The sequence below is a fragment of the Schistocerca gregaria genome, chromosome 1 (genome assembly GCF_023897955.1).
Source record: "Schistocerca gregaria isolate iqSchGreg1 chromosome 1, iqSchGreg1.2, whole genome shotgun sequence".
Taxonomy (NCBI): Eukaryota; Metazoa; Arthropoda; class Insecta; order Orthoptera; family Acrididae; genus Schistocerca; species Schistocerca gregaria.
In genome coordinates this window covers 203,671,924-203,692,082 of record NC_064920.1, presented here as the reverse complement: position 1 = coordinate 203,692,082, position 20,159 = coordinate 203,671,924, and the positions used below count along the sequence as shown (strand labels likewise).

General features: G+C 36.9%; 1 protein-coding gene across 1 annotated transcript in view; it reads right to left on the bottom strand.

Moving 5' to 3' along the window:
* The window catches only part of LOC126336852 (UBX domain-containing protein 11-like), a 261,607-nt gene that overhangs the window by 92,659 nt on the left and 148,789 nt on the right, over positions 1-20,159 (bottom strand). Inside the window, exon 3 of the mRNA XM_050000946.1 lies at positions 14,844-14,992. Within this exon, the coding sequence (XP_049856903.1) occupies positions 14,844-14,992 (149 nt within the window). The remainder of the gene's footprint in view (positions 1-14,843; positions 14,993-20,159) is intronic.

Genomic DNA, 20,159 nt, shown 5'->3' with positions numbered 1-20,159 from the left:
TTTAATCTTGTTGAGTTTCACATGATCAGTGTTTCTGGAATACTCATTGGGTCCTACAGAGCAGATTTTTAGTCTCCAGAAATGTTGTAATATGTGAGCATAAAACATGTTCTGCAACAGACTGACATCAGAAATACAGGCCTATAGTTTTGTGTGTCTGTTCAACAACCTCTACTGAAAATACAAATGACATGTCCTTTTTTTCTAATTACTAGGTACGCTTCACTCCTCTAGAAACCTACAGTATACTGCAGCTAGACTAGGACACATTCTTTCACATACTCTGTGTAGAATCAAATTGATATGGCATCGGGTCCAGTGGCGTTTCCTCTGTTGAGTGATTTCTGTTTCTTTTCTATCCTTGGTCACTTATTTTGATACTTTGTCATTTGCGTGGTAATTTAAAAGAGCAACTACAGTTTGATTATCCTTATTGAAAAAGTTTTGGAAAAGACATTTAGTATTTCAGCCTTTTCTGTGTCATTCTCTGTTTTCAATCGCTTTATGGTCACAGTGTGTCTGAACAGATGGATTCCATACATTCACTGATTTAATATAACATTTTCTGTCAAGCGGGTAGGTAGAGTTCTTTTTCACATTCACTGAAAGCTTCACACAAAGCTCTCATTATGCTAAATCTGACCTCATTAAATTTTTGTTTGGCTGAGAGGCTTTGGCTGAATTTAAATTTGAAGTGATCCTCTACACGTGTTGTATGATGCTCTTGAGCTTTGTCCACTGACGCTCAACATTGTCAATGCTGGATATGAAATTTTTGTGATGGTGTCAGGTAATCTGGAATCTGTCTTTTGTCACTTCTGCTAAACAGAAAGATCTTACTGCCTTTCTTTGTATTCCTGTTTATAGCCTATTCAGTGAGAGCGTAATGGTCCTGTGACCACCGATTCCCAGTTATACGCTAACTGTGTCAAAAAGTTTGTGTCTGTTTGTCACCAGGTTTAAGATGTTATCTTCATGAGTCGGTCCTTTGATTAAATGCTCAAAGTTATTTTTGGATAAGGCACTTAGAACAATTTCACATGATTTTCTGTCCCTATTACTTATCTTAATAGCTTGAGCCTTCCAGTCTATAGCTCTAAGTTAACATCACCTAAAACTATAAAAAGACCAGAAAATTTATGCAAAATATTCTCCAAGTTTCCCCTCAACTGTTCTGACTCTACCATTGCTGAATCAGGAGATGTATGAAAGCACACAATGACCACATTTGAACCACCTTTAATATTTCTTTACCCAAATTATTTTGAATTTGGAGTCTGTTCTAACCTCACTAGAGATTATACTATTTTTTTTTATTGCTACAAACATGCCTGCCAACAGCCTTGCCACAGTGGTAACACTAGTTCCTGTTAGATCACTGAAGTTAGGTGCTGTTGGGCTTGGATAACACTTGGACAGGTGCCCGTCCCAGTCCTCAGTGCTGTTGGCAAGCAGGGGGCACTCATCCCTAGGATCACATGCCCATGTGTATCCACATCTGGTGATACCAAACAATTGAGGATGACACGGCAGTTAGTCAGTTCCATAGGGTCTTTAAGACCTGTTCAGACAATGTTTAGTTCTTCTTTTATAAAACCGCCACCACCACCAGCATTCAACCAATCTTTGTGTTAAACAGTCCAGTCAGGGTTTAGAATTTTATTGCTATTAACCTCTGTGTTCTACCAGCTTTCTGTCCCTAGTACCATACGGGCATTGTTGCCTTTTATAAGTGATATTAGTTCCAGGACCTTTCCATAGATGTTCATGCTGTTAGCTAATACTATATTAACATTTTCTTTCTCCGATCTGCTATGACAAATGCTACTCTGTCTGGACTCAGAAGGCACCTTATCGGGCCTATGGATGGATTTCTCTATTTTAAAAAGCCTGCATGTGCAGCCACATGTACTTCACTATGCTAGTAGCTGCTTCCTGCATGTAGTGCACACTTGATCTATTAAAGGGTATCCTACAGTTCTCCTCCTAAAAGCACAGGTCAAGAATTTGGATTCAGTACCATTATGGAATCATCTGAACCTCTGTTTTAGACTCCCAAAACCAGAGCACTACAATCAGTTCTGGGAACAATGCAACAAAGTAGTAGCTCTGCTCCCATCCATTGAGTGAGGCTAGTTGTTGTCACCAAATTAGCAATATGCCTGAAGAAATCAAGGAAGGCCTCTGAATCCAGGCAGGAAGTGTCATTCACTGCTGGCTCCTCCATGTCTTGGATGAGACCGCTCGGAAGACAGAGTAGACACTGCTCTTTTTTCCCGACCTGCCCACTATATTCCTTAGGGACTCAAATCACTCATCTAACACTGGATTTCCCAGTGACAAGCTATCTCACCCTCTGTGCTTGTTCGGACCTCTCAGGAAGATCAGCCACAGACCCAACGAGGGAGTTAATCTTGCTTTCTCTTGTTCTTCAATCTATTAACTGCTTCTTTTTCTTTCCAGAAATTATTTTTTCTGTGAACTTTTTCATTTTAATCTTCTTAAATTATATTATCATGGTTTGTTTGCCATATCACATACATTATATTTAATAATAATTGAATAAAATAATCTTCTTAACTATATATAAAATAATGAACAAAATAATACATCTTGTAGCTCATCCTGTGGCTCTAGTCTAATACTGGTGTCCTGTTACAAAATAGTCTTCTCATTCTCTTTTCCTTTACTTTCTCTCCACAAATGGTATATATCTTCTCATTGATTATATTTCTTATCTCTGTGTGGTGGAATAAACCTTTTATTGATCAGAATCACACTCAGCAAGTATATAACTTCCTTCATGGGAAATTTGTATTATTCTTTATGGTCCAATACATAAATACTGCAAATTTCTTATTTAACGTTTTCTTTGTCGAGGCCTTTGGATGGTTTCTCAACAACATTTCTACTCCAACAGCATAAGTTATAACCTTCTTCAGATTTTTATTGAATTTTGTCTTTTGTAATTGAGCTTGATGTTGTAGATTAAACTACAATTTCTTGGAGAAGTCCTCCTTAGTGAGATTGTCTTCTTCAATTTGTGGCCATCCCTTTAGCCAGTCTTGAGAATCATCCCTGCCATACATAGCTTGGTTGGGCGAATATCCTGTAGAAGTATGAGGCAAGTCATTATAAATTGACATTTGTAATGTTGATGTGTGGTATATGTATGTAGGAATCAATTTAATTCGTGGGACAATCTTTCAATTGGATTCCCACAGGGATAAAAATGTGATACATATTAATATATGTTTACTATTGTATTCCTTCATAGTCTCTTTCCAGATTCTGCTGGTGTAATAGACAGTATTGTCTGTCAATATCACCTTCAGTTTTCCAAACTCTGTTATGAAATCATTGACAAATTTCTTTAACGTAGGATGCACACGTACATTCCTCAAAGGATACAATTTCACATACTTCGAAAAAATATTCTAGAATGCCAGAATATACTTAAATCTTCCACGAGTAGTAGGACATGGTCCACACACATCACAAGATATCAATGTTAAAGGTTGGTATGGTACGACTGGACATAATTCAATTTTTCATCAACAGTTGATGGGTTTAGTTTCCTGGCAAATGTTACATTTCTTTAGAATGTTACTAGCCACGCATTCTAAATTCAGATGGTAGCAATATTCGGATAACTTGGCTTTGCATTTTAAAGATCCAAAGTGTCCTCACTTCAGATGTGTATACCACACTAAAGATTCCAGATGTTCCTATGGAACGCATACTTCCCATGGTTTGGCATGAGTTTTTCATCGAAATAATATATGAGATTAGAAAGTATATAGACTACCCGAATGATTCATAGCTCCTTGGCTGATTACATCTCAAATAGGTTTTCAATAAGGATCTTTTCTTCCAACTGCAGCATATTGTGACACACCTTTGAAATTTGTTTCTCAAAAAATGCAATAGACAGATCCATTTCTTTGAAATCTAAAGTCTGTTCCTCAAATTCTTCATTATCCCGTCTTGTAGGCAAACAGGATAGAGCATCAGATACAATGTTGTCTTTCCCTTTCATATATTGCACTGAAATGTTATATTCTTGAAGTAACAAGGACCATCTGGTTAACCTTGAGTGAAATATTCTTCCCGTTAAAATATAAGACAAAGCTTTATGGTCACAAAATATGGTTATTCTTTTTCCATAGACAAAATATCTACACTTTTTACGCATCCATACCATAGTTATTACCTCTAACTCTGTGGTACACTATACCCTTTCGCATTTAGAGAGCGTTCTGCTTGCGAATCCTGGGTATTAATATCTTGTGGATCATCCATTTGGAAAAGTGCAGTGCCTAGGCCTGTTTTGGAAGCATCAGTGGCAATGTAAAAATCCTGTTTAAGTTTCGAATGATGTAACAACTGGGCGTTAACTAAAGAATCTTGGATTTTGTCAAACGTTTGACTACACTCAGGGGTCAATTTCCACATGATGTTCTTTCGTAATGACTTTAATAAACATTCTTGGCTGATTAATTGACTAGGCAAAAGTTGTCGGAAAAATGAGGCTAATTCCATGAATGATTTTAATTCTTTTTATTTTTTGGATAGGGACACTTTTTGATAGCACTTATTTTGTTAGGATTCGGCATAATACCGTCCGGTATAATTATATGTCCTAGGAACTTCAGTTGACTTCTGGTGAATCTAGATTTCATTAAATTTACTGTTACTCCATGCTCTAAGAATTTTGCAAATACTTGTTCAAGAAGATTGAGATGCTCCTCCCATGTCTCAGTAGCTATCAATAGGTCGTCCACATACAAGGTAACTCTATTGAGCAAATCTCGTCCAAGTACAGTGTCCGATATAAATACACATCCACTGATATTCAGTCCAAATAGCATAACACTGAATTGGTAACTTCTGTCCAGAAAAATAAAAGCAGTATACTTTCAAGAGTCAATAGAGATTTTTGTTTGCCAGTACGAACTTCTCATATCAAGGGATGTCAGGAAGCGGGCACCACAGGATTTCTGAATTAACTCATCCAAACTCTCAGGTCTTGTCTGTACCAGTGTGGTTATCCTGTTTATCTCTCTGGCATCTAGAACTTATCTGACTTCATCATTCACTTTGAGGACCGCCAAAAGAATCTACAATATTCAGAATGAGCGGGCTTTATAATTCCCCACTCTACCATGGTTATTCCAGGACGTTTGCAAAATATGGACAGATAATTACTTAACAAGCAACACAAATCTTCTCGTTGACTTGCAGATACGTATTAGGATTTGGAGATTTTCTCATGAGTCTAACTTGACTTATTTCTTCTCCAATATATTCAATATAGAAAATATCATCAACTAAATTACAGTCATTACCAATATAGCTAACCATTAACTTCACGCAATACTGATCCAGGACTATTTTGCCCATTATCAAAGAGACTGTCAAAACGTTGGCTTCAGAGTCCAAGGTACACTCCTCCTTTAAATTGATGACTACTCCAGCATCACACAAAAAATCTAGACCCCAAACACATGATACGGTCATTTTTCTTGAAACAATTAAAAAGGTACTTTCTATTGAAGCCGTCCGCATCATAATGTTGACTCGTGCCTGCTTTGAGACCTTTTGCGCTTCCACACTAAATGCTCCAGATACAGTACATCCAGTAACAGGAAATGTAAGCACTATCACTCCTCGACTAATTTGTTTAAAACAATCCTGCATCATTATGCTAATGGTTGCTCTAGTATCAATCAAAATTTCAACATCAATACCATTTATTACTGCTTGAGCTACTACCATCAAAATTCACCCACATTTTTTCGAAATGTAAGGTCTTTCTACATTCAGTTCCTCCCTTAGGTCCAAATCATCATTATATCTCAGCATATTCACTTTAAAATGATGCCTGCCCTCCTCATCCTCTCCAGTCATCATAGGAAGGCTTTTGGTCACCAGTTCTAGTTTAATCTTTGGGTAGATGTCATATTCGGTGGATCATGTACTTCAACAATATGTACAGCATGGTTGGAATTTGGAAGTTGTTCCCTTTGTGACTTTATTGCTCTGTTACTGAGTGGTATTGGTCCTTGTGGTTCTTAAGTTACATTTGTGTCTACCTATCGAAATTGGTGTCGAAGAGTCTTTCCAAGGTTGTATACTATTAGGATTGTCTTCCGGGTATATATCACATCTGCATGAATTACCACACTGATTATTTGAATCATTATATCTGCGTTTATGATTTGGTTTTCCTGTACTAATCTGATTCACCTGATTATTATTTTTTCTATAGATTTCTTTAGAATAATAGGTGATACGTTTATATTGAACATTATTATTGACTTTACTATAGCCATAAGATGTTGCTTGTCCTCATTTGTGTAGTAAAGGTTTAGTATTTCTATCTCAGTTGACATTATTGTTATTATTATTATACTGTAAGGCAGATATTTGATTGTTATCCCATACAAAGGCACATTCTAGTACCATATTGATTGAATCGACTACAGACAGAAAGTTTCTCATGTATATGAATAGGTAATCTTCCTTTCAAAACATATATCACTTCTTTATGGGAAATAGGATCACTCCAGTACCTTGTTTTATTAATGTATTTCTCTAAATACTGTCTCAATTAACTTCGTTTACTATTGCAAAACTCCGGTTGATACACCTCCTTTCTTAGCCTCTCGTTTGCTACTCGACCAGTATTTTGATAAGAAAAGGTGTTCAAACTCCGCACATGTATTGCCTGAGTCTGAAACTACGCGACCGTTGCAGTTGCAGGTTCAAATCCTGCCTCGGGCATGGATGTGTGTGATGTCCTTAGGTTAGTTAGGTTTAAGTAGTTCTAAGTTCTAGGGGACTGATGACCTCAGATGTTAAGTCCTACAGCGCTCAGAGCCATTTCAACCATAAATTCGGTGTGTACATTAGTCATATCCATGGAAACTTTTATTTCTAATTCACTAAATTTAGTACTTAATTGTTCTTGGCACTCTACTTTTAATTTACTGAATTTCTCATTTAATTGTCTATTATTATCTTTAAGTGACACAATTTGATTTTTAAGTGACTCAAACTTGTTGTCAAATTTTTCATTTCGTGAACCCATATTTTCCATTTGAATGTTGAATTTTTCAGTTTGGGAATCAAATTTTGCATCAAACTTCTCATCTAAACGTTGCATTTTCTCAGTTAACTGACAATGCATACTCGCCATAAATTTAATAATAATATCATCTTTAATCTCTGTAACATCTGATGTAAGATTCACACTTCCCTGTGTAACTTTGGTATTTATAAAATCCTCTATATTACTATTCCTACAGGTCTGCTTCTACTGCCACCTCCACATCAATGATATTACTACCACTTAAACTATGTGATTGCTGTCCTACATTTATTACATTTGGGACTCTTTCACCAAGATTTTCCTCACTCAAATTATGTGATTGCTGGTTTGTAATTGGTTCCCTAGTTACCTCCTCATGAGGATTATATCCACTTTCACTTCCCTCACCCATCACCTCCAAACTCTAGGTTGCATTATCTCGCGCTCTCGTTGTTCAGGTGTACATTTTTCCTAGTATCTTTATACACAGTTAAAATATCAATATCAACACAGCACACAATTATTTGTTTGTTCACAAAATATATGAATAACTGTGCTCTGGTCAAAGATGATTGTTTAGGGCAAAATCAAAATATACTTTCACCAATCGCAGAACTGTTCTTTTATACTATGCCTATACTACTCATACCTGTGAGTATCTCACGTTAGCTGTGGGTACTTATCCTTTCAATGGGTCAATGTTCGCACCTTGGGCCTGAAGTTTTTAGTATATCCGTTTCAGGCCCCACACTGGGTGCCAAGTATATGCTGACGCCTTTTCTTCACTCTTCTTCTTGTTTCCTGTTTATCTCGGCCTTTTGGGATCTCTTGTGCAGAGACACAATACAACACATTCAATTGTGGCGAGGGCACAATCAATGAAGTTTTATAACTGTTAGCAGTTTAACTTTTGAAAGCGCCAGTTTTTTGGCATTTCCGGAAATAAAATAACTCTCATACGGTCAGCAAATTTTGTGTAACAGTTTGTATGTGTAATGGGACTTATTATGTTGCAAATCATTGTAATAGATTAATTAATCTGCATTACAGTGTTGCTAAGCAACATGATCAACAAGGTGATATATGTCTCAATTAAAACAGAACCTTGATATTTTGAATAAACTTTCAGTTCCTTTTTGTAAAAAATTTACGACACACATTAGATATCATGCTGGGATCTCTACAGCAGTACCAGCAGAGTTACGAAATGATGTGTAATTAATGATACTGCCACTAGGAGACTAGTAAGCAGCAATGGCTGACAATGGAAGACTGACAACACAGCAACGATCGGCAATTGTGTTACTTTTTCATGAAACGAAAAGCCTTGTTGTGACTCAGAGGAGTTTTTGACAACAGTGTAACACATGAGGGGTCCCTTGCAAGAAGACCATTCACAGGTTGTATGATAAATTTGTACAGGAAGGAACAGTATTAGAAGTGAAGTGACATCAGCCTAACCCTGTTTGTTCACCAGAGAATATTGAGGTGGTACAAGTTGCTGTACAGAGAAGTCCCGAGAAATCGTGTAGAAAGGCAACAGTGCAACTGGGAATATCCAGACACTCCATTCAATGCATTCTTAGAAGTGACCTCCATTGTACCCATACAAGATGACTTGTGCACAGAAGCTCACTGAAGAACACAAGCAGCAGAGGCTACTGCTTGCTCAGTGGGCGAAGGATAGGGAAGAAACTATCAACAACTTTTGGTTTTCAGATGAGGTGCCTTTTCATTTAGATGGTGTGGTTAACAAACAAAATGTATGCTTTTGGGCCACTGAAAACTCACAAGTGCTTCATGAACGACAACATTATGCTCCGAGGATTACAGCGTGGGCAGAAATTTACAGTCATGTACTTATTGGACCCTTTTTCTTTGAAGAAACTGTGAACAGTGAGCGTTATTTGAGCATGCTTTGCAATAGCTTCATTCCACAGCTTCTTGCTACTGCCTTGCCCTTCAACATGCAATGGTTCATGCAAGATGGAGAAAGGCTACATACTGCAAACAGTGTGTTGGAGTTTTTACACGAACATTTCGACATGCGGATCATTCACTCAGGTTTCCAGGTCGCTTCAATGACAGACAAAATTGGCTCCCCAATAGTCCAGACCTCAATCCATTTGACTTTTTTCTTTGGGGTTCCCTAAAGGAAAAAAATTTCCTGAAACGTCCATGTGATTTAATGGAGCTCAGAAGACTCATTCTAAAAGCTTGTAGTGAAATTATGGAAGACATGTGCCGTAGGGTAATCACTAACTTCAGTGTTCGTTTGAAGGAAGTTAGGAAACGAAATGGTGGACATATTGAGCATGTGCTGAGTTAGAACAAATCTCCATGGACAGTTCTTCATTGTAGTATATGTTCCTTTCAGATTGTATTGTCAATAAAGTTTATATTCAAAAACAAAATGGTAACACATTTCGTGTACCACCCTGTATTTGGGTCTATGGATGACATCATGTCCTTTCGTAGGAAAGTTTCCAGTTTTACTCACTCACAACCAAATGATCCAACCAGTAAAGTTTCCAATGGTAGCTGAGCCCAAAGTGGACAATATTTTATTTTATTTTATTTTTTGCAATTGACTCTTTCCACAATTTCTGATTTATGATTCATGACACAGTGTACACTATGCAATACAAAGGGTCTTGTACCACCTTAAAGACTCTTTGTGATAGATATGCTCAAATCTTCTCACTTAGGTTAGGGAAGACAACATCACTTTTAAAATGATGGCTGCCCCACACTTTTTAAAGCCTTTTCCTGTGGCCTTGGCTTTAACCCTTGATTACTAATATCTCACAAAATATACAATTGCAGTTAGTACCAACCTGCGGTTCTCACCAATCTGATATTATCGGTACTGAGTGTAAAACAGGATATTTTGTATTTATTTGGTAAGGGATATACAATTGGAGACTTTGTAATTATAATTAATTCTAAACTGTAAATTATGACACATTTTGAATAATATATGGAGCATTAAAGTTTATGATGGTTTAGTAACAATGTAACATTTTCCCCTTTAGTGTTCTAGCTGAGCCTCAAAACAGAGCCAGACAGACTCACTCAATGAGATCTGTTAATGCCAATCTCCGCAGTCAATGGACCACTCCTATGGGCACAGTATGCAAACACAACTGGAGCTTGTAACTTTGTGATTTTAAAGTAATGAAAAATGCACAAGCTGAAGTGGAAACATATTCTCTACTGCCCCAGACAAACTCTTTGCAAAATTAGGCCACAGAAATTTATTCTGAAAATTGACCTTGCAGATGCATAGTATCAAAACCTTTCAGATGCAGCATCATAAGCTTATCTAGCACTAAATGCGCAATATGACCTTTACCATTATAAGCAGTTACCTTTCAAAATCTCTAGTCACTGTCATGTTTCAGCATTTTATGGATCAGTTACTACAAGGTATTCCATACTTCCCATATCCATTGATATTTTAGTCCCAGTTGCAATGCCAAAGGATCATTTTAACAACGTCACAATTTTGTTACAGAAACTGGCAGTGAAAGAGCTTAAATGCAACCTGTGCAACCTTGACATATTTAAAGTTTAAACTCTCATCAAATGAACTGGAATCAGTGAAGTATTATGTTGCAGTGATCAATAAAGTGCAGCCTCATATGAATAGGAAAGACTTATACATGTTTCTGTATAAGATGAACTACAATTAGATTAGATTAGATTAATACTTGTTCCATAGAGCATGAATACGACACTTCGTAATGATGTGGAACGTGTCAGGTTAATGAAAGATGTCTGTACAAGATATTACATTACACAAAATATTGCATGACACTAATGCTTAAGTTAGTTTTTTCCCTCCCTTAATTTATATCTAAAAATTCAGCCAGTGAGTAGAAGGAGTTGTCACCTAGAAATTCTTTTAATTTATTTTTAAATATTGGTTGACTATCTGTCAGGCTTTTGATGCTGTTTGGTAGGTGAAGAAAGACTTTTGTGGCAGCATAATTTACCCCCTTCTGTGCCAAAGTCAGATTTAACCCTGCATAGTGAAGATCATCCTTTCTCCTGGTGTTATAGCTATGCACACTGCTATTACTTTTGAACTGGGCTGGATTATTAACAACAAATTTCATAAGTGAATTATATACTGTGAGGATCCCTAGATCCTTAAATAGATGTCTGCAAAATGACCGTGGGTGGGCTCCAGCAATTATTCTGATTACACGTTTTTGAGCAATGAATACTTTTCTACTCAACGATGAATTACCCCAGAATATGATACCATACGAAAGCAGTGAATGAAAGTAGGCTTAGTAAGTTAATTTACTGAGATTCTTATCACCAAAATTTGCAATAACCCTAATAGCATACATAGCCGAACTCAGACGTTTCAGCAGACAATCAATGTGTTGCTTCCAGTTTAACCTCTCATCAATGGACACGCCTAAAAATTTTGAAAATTCTGCCTTAGCTACAGACTTCTGTTCATAGTCTATATTTATTACTGGAGTTGTGCCATTTACTGTACGGAACTGTATATACTGTGTTTTATCAAAATTTAAAGAGAGTCCGTTTGCTGAGAACCACTTAATAATTTTGTGAAAAACATCATTTACAATTACATCACTTAGTTCTTGGTTTTTGGATGTTATTACTATACTTGTATCATCAGCAAAAAGAACTAACTTTCCATCTTCATCAATATGGAATGGTAAGTCATTTATGTATATCAAGAACAGTAAAGGACCTAAGACCGAACCCTGTGGGACCCCGTGCTTGATTAGCCCCCAGTTTGAGGAATCAGCTGTTGTATTAACATTACATGAACCACTTATTTCAACTTTCTGCATTCTTCCAGTTAAGTATGAATTAAACCATTTGTGCACTGCCCCCCTCAAACCATAATGATTTAGCTTATCTAAAAGAATTCCATGATTTACACAGTCAAAGGCCTTTGAGAGATCACAAAAAATACCAATGGGTGATGTCCGGTTATTCAGAGCATTTAATATTTGATCAGTGAAAGCGTATATAGCATTTTCTGTTGAAAAGCCTTTCTGAAAACCAAACTGACATTTTGTTAGTACTTTATTTTTACATACATGGGAGGCTACTCTTGAATACATTACTTTCTCAAAAATTTTTGATAGAGCTGTCAGAAGAGAAGTTGGGCGATAGTTGTTGACATCCGACGTATCTCCCTTTTTATGCAATGGTTTTACAATGGCATATTTCAGTCTATCGGGGAAAACACCCTGCTCCAAAGTGGTATTACATACGTGGCTGAGAATCCTACTTATCTGTGGGGAACAAGCTTTAAGTATCTTGCTGGAAATGCCATCAATTCCGTAAGAGCTTTTACTTTTCAGTGAGTTTATTATTTTACTGATTTCAGAGGGAGAGGTTCGTGGAAATACAGTTGTTTCAAACTGCACAGGTATGGCCTCTTCTATTAGAAGCCTTGCCTCTTCTAGTAAAGATCTAGATCCTACTTTCTTCACAACATTTAAAAAATGATTATTGAAAATATTTCCAATTTCAGATTGTTTGTTAGTACACTTGTCATTCAGTTTTATGGCACTAAAGTCTTCCTATGCTCTTGGTTGCCCTGTTTCCCTTTCAATAATATTCCAAATTGCTTTAATTTTATTATCAGAGTTACTGATCTCAGACATGATACACATGCTTCTGGACTTTTTAATAACTTTTCTTAGTACCGCACAATAGTTTTTATAATATTGAACAATTTCGGGGTCAGTACTCCCTCTTGCTGTTAGATACAGTTCTCTTTTACGGTTGCAAGATATTCTTATTCCTTTAGTTAGCCAAGGTTTTTTATATGTTTTCTTGGAATTATGTTTCACTGTTTTCTTGGGAAAACAATTTTCAAATACCTTTAAAAATGTATCGTGAAATAAGTTATATTTCAAGTTTGCATCGGGTTCCATATACACTTCATCCCAGTCTAGCTCCTTTAGTCTTTCCCTAAAGTTTGCAGTATTTATATTGTTAATTGAACGCACTGCTTTGAAATTCTGATTTGATACACTGCATGGAGCTATGCCATGTACTGTAACCAGCTGTGCACCATGATCTGAAAGACCATTCTCAACAGGATAAGCATTTATGTCCTTAAACTTATCTTGGTCTATAAAAAAGTTATCTATCAATCTCCTGCTGTTCTTTGTTATCCGAGTAGGAAAATCAATGACGGAGTTCAAATTGAAAGAACTGAGTAATACTACAAAGTCATTCTTCCTATCACACTCTTTCAGGAAATCAACATTGAAATCCCCACAAATGATAATTGCTGACTGACTGCAAATATAGCAGAATTCTCTTACAGACCAAATGTTCAAATGTGTCTGAGTTTCTAAGGGACCAAACTGCTGAATTCATTGGTCCCTAGACTTACACACTACTTAAACTAACTTACGCTATGAACAACACACACACCAATGCCCAGGGGAGGACTCGAACCTCCAGCAGCAGGGGCCACGCAATCAGTGACATGACGCCTTACAGTCCGAATCAGCTACAATGCCAAGGTGAACGTCTTGTGTGATCACCTTACTGTTAACAAGTTTCCCAGGCTTTGAATGATTGAATTTTTCCTTGTACCGTGCTCAACAACACACACCTCTGGTCTCCCTCTGATAGTAGCTACTGAAGCATTCCACTGCGGTATTGGTGCAGTCTTGTCCCATAAATACTCCAAAGCTGCTGAGCTCCCTATCACATATCCTTGAAGACTGGTGCATTCACAATAAACATGTTTGTCCTTGCATTGTGTCAAGTGGGCACACACTGATGGATATCTTGAAATAGACCAATTGTTCTGAGACTGATAGGATCATATAGTTTCTTAGTATTCTACGATGCCTGAGTCAGTGATTAATTCTGCAGACATTTGCATACAGATATTGCTGGATTGCACTGCATAGTCAATGCTGAAAGTTATTTCTGTTGAAGGGTAATTACTTTAAGTCTAACAGTTACTGATCTGTGACGAACATTTCTCCCATCTCAGAACAGTCACACATCCTTGAAATGTAACTTTCCTAAGGAATAAGTCTGTGTCTCACCTACCTCAAGGCATCTGTTGATACCAATGTGCAAAACAAGGACATAACTGCAACTTTGTAGCATTACATTATTAATTTTACCAACAGACTTCGCTCTGCCCATAGTGAAAGTAAAAATATGATTGAGACACAATGAGTTTTTTTACAGATATTTTATGATTTGAGTGTGTCAGAGCAATTTATGGTATTAGATTCATATTTGGGAGCAATGACGTTCAAATTTATGTCTAGTCATACAGATCTACATTTTACATGATTTCCCTAAATCACTTAAAGTAATTCCCAGAATGGTTCCTTCTACAGGGGCACAGTCAATTTTTCCCCATCCTTGTTCAACTGCATTAGTGCTCCATTACTAGTGTGCCTTCACTCCTCTCCACTGTTTCCATACATGTTTTTCCATCATCAGACTATTGTTATCAGGTAATCTGTATGCATACACTGAAGATTACTTAGGAACAAAAATAAATGATAAATCTAAGTCTATGTGTAGAACTATACCAAGAATTTTTCACTAGAACTGACATGATTTTCAAATAATGTTGGTCAAACAACAACAAAAGAGTTTAAATTAAATTTTAGAAACAGGTGCTACCATATGCTTGGGAAGTCTAGTTTAATCATATAAATAATTTGTTAACACTAATGATATATACTGAAACAAAAGGGATATTCACCTTCTCATTTAGATGTAGAATTTGTTTATCTCTCTCTTTTACACTATTCTCAGCATTTGCCAATTCTTTGGATAACCGTACCACTTTTCTCTCTGCTTCTCCCAGTCTTCTCATTATAACTGGTATGAGATCAGCAGGCAGCTCAATTGCTGAAAGGAAAATTAAAACTAATCAAGAAATGAGAACCACCTGATGCATTTTATGTGTTACATCAAACTACACTTATAACAGAATAGGTGTATACAGTTTTGCAGACCTAATATTTTTAAATTTTGCAGTACTGACATTTATCACACGATACATGGGAATTTTAAAAAGTAATTTACACATAATTATGGCATATCATCTAAGTTCTGCTCTACACTTCACACTGACAGAGATACATGACCATGTTTCAACATAGCCATCAAATCTATGCAAAAAAAGTCAGAATGTTCTACAAATTGTTCAGTTGATGACAGAAATCCGCTTCTTGATCACAGAGCTGTTTGAGGACTGTTGTGTGAATTTCCTCATCATAGAAAAATCTCTTTCCCCCAGATATTATTTGTCAGTAGCCCACACACTATCAACTCTGGTCGATGTTGATGGCCTTCCTTCCCAGTCAGCATCGCCCACATTTGTATGGCTTGGTCAAATTGGTGGTACCATTTCATTACAGCTGGACATGACATTCTCTTTGGTCCACATTCTCTCAGGGCATAACCAAAACATAACTTAAAAAATAATTAGGCCCAAGTCAAAGCAGTAATTTTTCTGCCTATAGAAATGTATCTAACCAAGTTCCAAAATAAAGCCGAAATAGGACAGATTGCTACTCACCATATACAGGAGGTACTGAGTGACAGACAGTCTCATTTAAAGTATATTTGAAAGTGCTTCCTCAGATGAAGAGAAAAACACACACACATATTTCACTCATGGTCACTGTCAACTATGGGTGCTAACGCAAGAATATGATGAGCAGCAATCTCAGCTGAGATGGGTAGTGGGGGTACAGAAGAAGTATGGAGTAGGAAGGGGGAGGGATAGCAGAGAAGAGGTTGGGGGAGATGCTGTAGTAATGCCTCTGGGAGTGTGCATGGATGTGGTGGAGGCACAACAGCAATCTGTGAGGTGCAGCATCAGGAGACTGTTTATGGGGAGGAGGGAGGAAGGAGAAAGAAGAGAAGCAGAGAAGGGGAAAGGGCTATGGAGGTCTGCTTTGGGGTGAAGTACTGTGTGAGGCTAGAGTGGGAGCAGGAAAGGGATAGAGACAGGTGGGGTTCAGAAAAGTTTGTGTTGATGGGAAGAATCAAGATAGCACAGGCTGTGGAGCAGTCACCGAGGCCACACTCCCCATGTTGTGCAGCATGCTTGGCAACAGCTGTCTCTTGCCAATGTCTGGTGGTGGCCATTCTTGTGAACAGATAGCTTGTTAGTGGTCCTGCACAAATAAACTGCCATGCAGTGTTTGCAGCTAATTTGGTACACCACAGCGTTGCAGCTATTATGCAACTGCATATTTTTGCAGTAAGTTTTGTTACGTTATGGCAAGCTGTTTTGGAAGCCTGCAGTAAAGTAGCATTCGGCGGCAGCCGACTTGTGGCCTGCCGTATGCATCATAGCCACTCCTGTCACTAAAGAAGACATTATTCACCTCGCATAAGAAACTAAGTAATCTGTCTTATTCCAAATTTGGTATTTGACCTTTTGTTATTAAGATGAACTTTATGTCAAAATTTGATACCACTACCTATAATAGTTTCAGATATATGAAAAACCCATTAAAAAGTACTTAACGAACACTTAAGAAAGTAAATTCAGATTGGAGCAATAACAGTTTATATTTCTTTTGTTATTTGAAAACAGTAATAGCACTCACATTGTGCTGATTTATTTTATAAAGATTTTCAATTCTAAACTTTCGATAATTTTTCTTTCGTAATGAAAATTATTTTCATTATCATCATCATCAATGATGATTATGATCATGATGAATGAAAATAACAGTTTAAAAGTTAATTTTTATATTTTGTGCTAGGGTGAGAGTAAATGTTAGTGTGTATGTGGGACATTAGCTGCCATACGAGAAGGTCACGTTAGACGTTTCCGAAAAAGTTATTTGTAAAATGAAGAAGTGACTGTTATTTCACGTTTGGTTTATATCACCATGCAAGCAGATACATTTACGGGCAGTTCTGTGAAGTTTGGGAGATTTTGGAGTGTGTGTTCTAGTGAAGAATTCTGTGTTGTGTGTTCAGTATTCATTTACAAAACATTTTTTGGTGGGCATTTTCCTTTGAAGAATTCACTGAAAAGGACCGAGTGTGAAACTCATTTCATAGCAGAGTATTGACTGTATTAATCTCATAATATTTCGGGTTGAACTTAGTAAATTTCTGGCTGTCTTGTGTGTGATATAAGCTGTATGATCTAGTAGTATATGTGCTATCGACGTAAATGTGGGCTTGTTGACACCATAACTAAAGGCAATGAAAAACATTAGTATCATTTTCAATGAAGGAAGTAAGCATCCACTTTTGCCCATTTTTACTAGCGATTTACAGGTTTATTTTTTTACTTGAGTTACGTGGACAATGCTATCGTAAGTATGGACAATGGTTTTCTTCAACACTGCTTTTAACATCAACTACACAGTATCTACGAATGCAGAGCAACGGATGGTGAACGAACAATGTACTGAGGTAGGTGTACATTAATTTGCAGCTTGCTTCACTCAGTAGTAGCGAATATTTTCAACAGCACCCCCACCAAAGCCCTGCCTTTAACAGGATAGAAGATGCCTATGATAGGACTAGTGGAGGTGGCACTGGGTGGATGTTTGAGGTAGATCTTCCATCTAAATCTATTACAGGGATACAAGTCAAAGGCAATAGGTTGGGAACAGGGACAGAATAGAGACTGCCAAGAATATTGTATAGATTGGGTAGATGGCAGAATATCACTGTAGGAAGGGTAGGGTGAATATTTTTTATTTCAGCACATAGCAGAGGTAGCCAAAAACCCTGGCACAGAATGTGATTTAGTAGCTCAGTCCTAAGTAGCAATGAGTTACAAGGGGGATATTCCTTTGTGGCTGGTGACTGAGTATGTAGGGGATGGTTTAAGTGACTGGGGAAGGATATTAACATACTGAATTAATTTTTTTAGAATCATTCACAACACATAGTAATTACCATCAATAGTGTGTCTCCTCTTGTACTTATAACACACAAATTATGGCAGTATAGCATGCTGACTTTGTTTCTTTACTTCGAGTTATGTTTATAAAGTGATATTAAGTTTCGTTTTTAGTTATGTTAAAAGTGCAGTCTTCAGAACAGTTATTTCTTTTACTCTGTGAAATATAGGCATGTATGTGGTATAAGCACATACATGGTATGTAAAATCTTATATTTCACACATTATAAACCAGCTAACTTTTCTCTGAATTTCAGTCAAAAATTTTATGGTGACTGAATTAAAATTTAGAGTTCTTGTTGGTGGTCTGTACACTGGCAGTAGAGCATCAATTTTTTCAATCCGAACGGGTGATGAATGTGTTCAAAAAACCAATTTATAAGGATACCTAAGCTGTGTACCTTCATTTACCAATACAGCTACATATATTTATAATAACAGGAATATCATTTATTATTATAAAAGCAAGTACAATAGGAATTTATGCAGCACAGCTCAGTAAACAAAAAATATGTAATACAGATGCATTTTGCATGTACATTACATATGTAAGGAATTAATACTTAAAATAATCCTTGGTTTTAGCCTGTCGAAGCAGCCCTACCCACTTACGAATGACTAAATCATGCCCACTGTTTGAGGACAGATGTCCGATACTGGTTGCTTTCATCTTGAGCTTCAAACCTTCACCAGGCAGTTTCTGAACATGTAAATGCTTCAGGAGGTGGTGTACTGTACTTTCATCTTCATTTTCTGGGCCATTAGTTAATGAGATGCTGGTGGAGTCAGCTTCATCTAAGACAAGGTTTACTATTTCCCTATCCTGTATGATTTGGTGCACTGGATCTGCATCACAGACACTCATCCATTCTTGAACATCTTCTTCATCACATTCATGGCAACTGAGTAATTTTAGCATATTGATTTTTTTTGGATATATCATTGTGTTCATCTTTTTCAATTGAATTTGAGAACTTTCCTCCCTCCCCAAAATTTTATTGCGGGCTTTCTTCAAATTCTATACGCTTACCCCATGCTACTCTGATCATGTAGAACACATTTTTCTAATCAAAATTTTTATAATATCTTAACAGACTTTCTTCTTCCTTTTCTTCTCTTTCTAACAGTAACTTACATAACTATTCTTTTCTGTAATACCATTTGAAAGTCCCAATAATGCCCTGATCAATGGGGTGTAATAAACAGGTTATATTAGGTGGAATAAATATGACTTTAATGAACTTGTCTTTTTCATTTAAGATGGATGAGTTGGTACATTGTACATTGCAAAGAGCAGTAATGTTTTCTCCCTTTTGCCAATCTTTAGTTGATGAGCTTTTACAGAGGGTACAAAAACTTCCATGAGCCTGTCAATGAAAATTTGACTAACCCCCCCCCCCCCCCTCCAATGGCAAGCACTGTCAATCAGTGGTTACTAGTAGCATCAGCGCAATATAAAGCAGTAGTAAGATCATTGCTTATTTTATGATCAGATGCTACTAATTCATGACATGAAGTAAGAGTTTTTCTTGGTAAAGCTTTCCAATTGAGCCCAGTCCTGTCAGATTTGTAAATGTTTTTCAGAGCACAATCTTCTTCCCCCACTACAGCTCTTAATTTGATGTTGAAAGAAACACTAGACAGTTTTCCTCCTTATACTTGATGCTCACAAGTGCCATGTCTTGACTTAAAGCATTTTAACCAGTCTCTGATTGCTTTAAGATTAGGCAGCCCTCCAAGATTTTCATTACATTGAATTACCTTTTTGTACAGAATGTGACTAAAGGTCCACCTTGTGATCTTTCTTTACCACTTTTAAACAGCATAATATAAATCCATGTTCGCCGAGATCTTCATAGTTTTATGCCTTGATGAATGAGTGAGATCAGGCTTAGGTATAAAATTTGTGGTGCTAATCTTTTCGTTTATTTTTTATATATCCATAATTGTCAACTTAAAAACCTTCTACTGATTATGTTATTTTGTTGCAGATTCGCCTTACATTAGCCTTCATTACCTTCATATTATCTCTCATAGAAATGAAAACACATTTACATTGGGGACAGGTGAAAATGTGTGCCCTGACCGGGACTCAAACCCAGGATCTCCTGCTTATATAGCAGACACTCTATC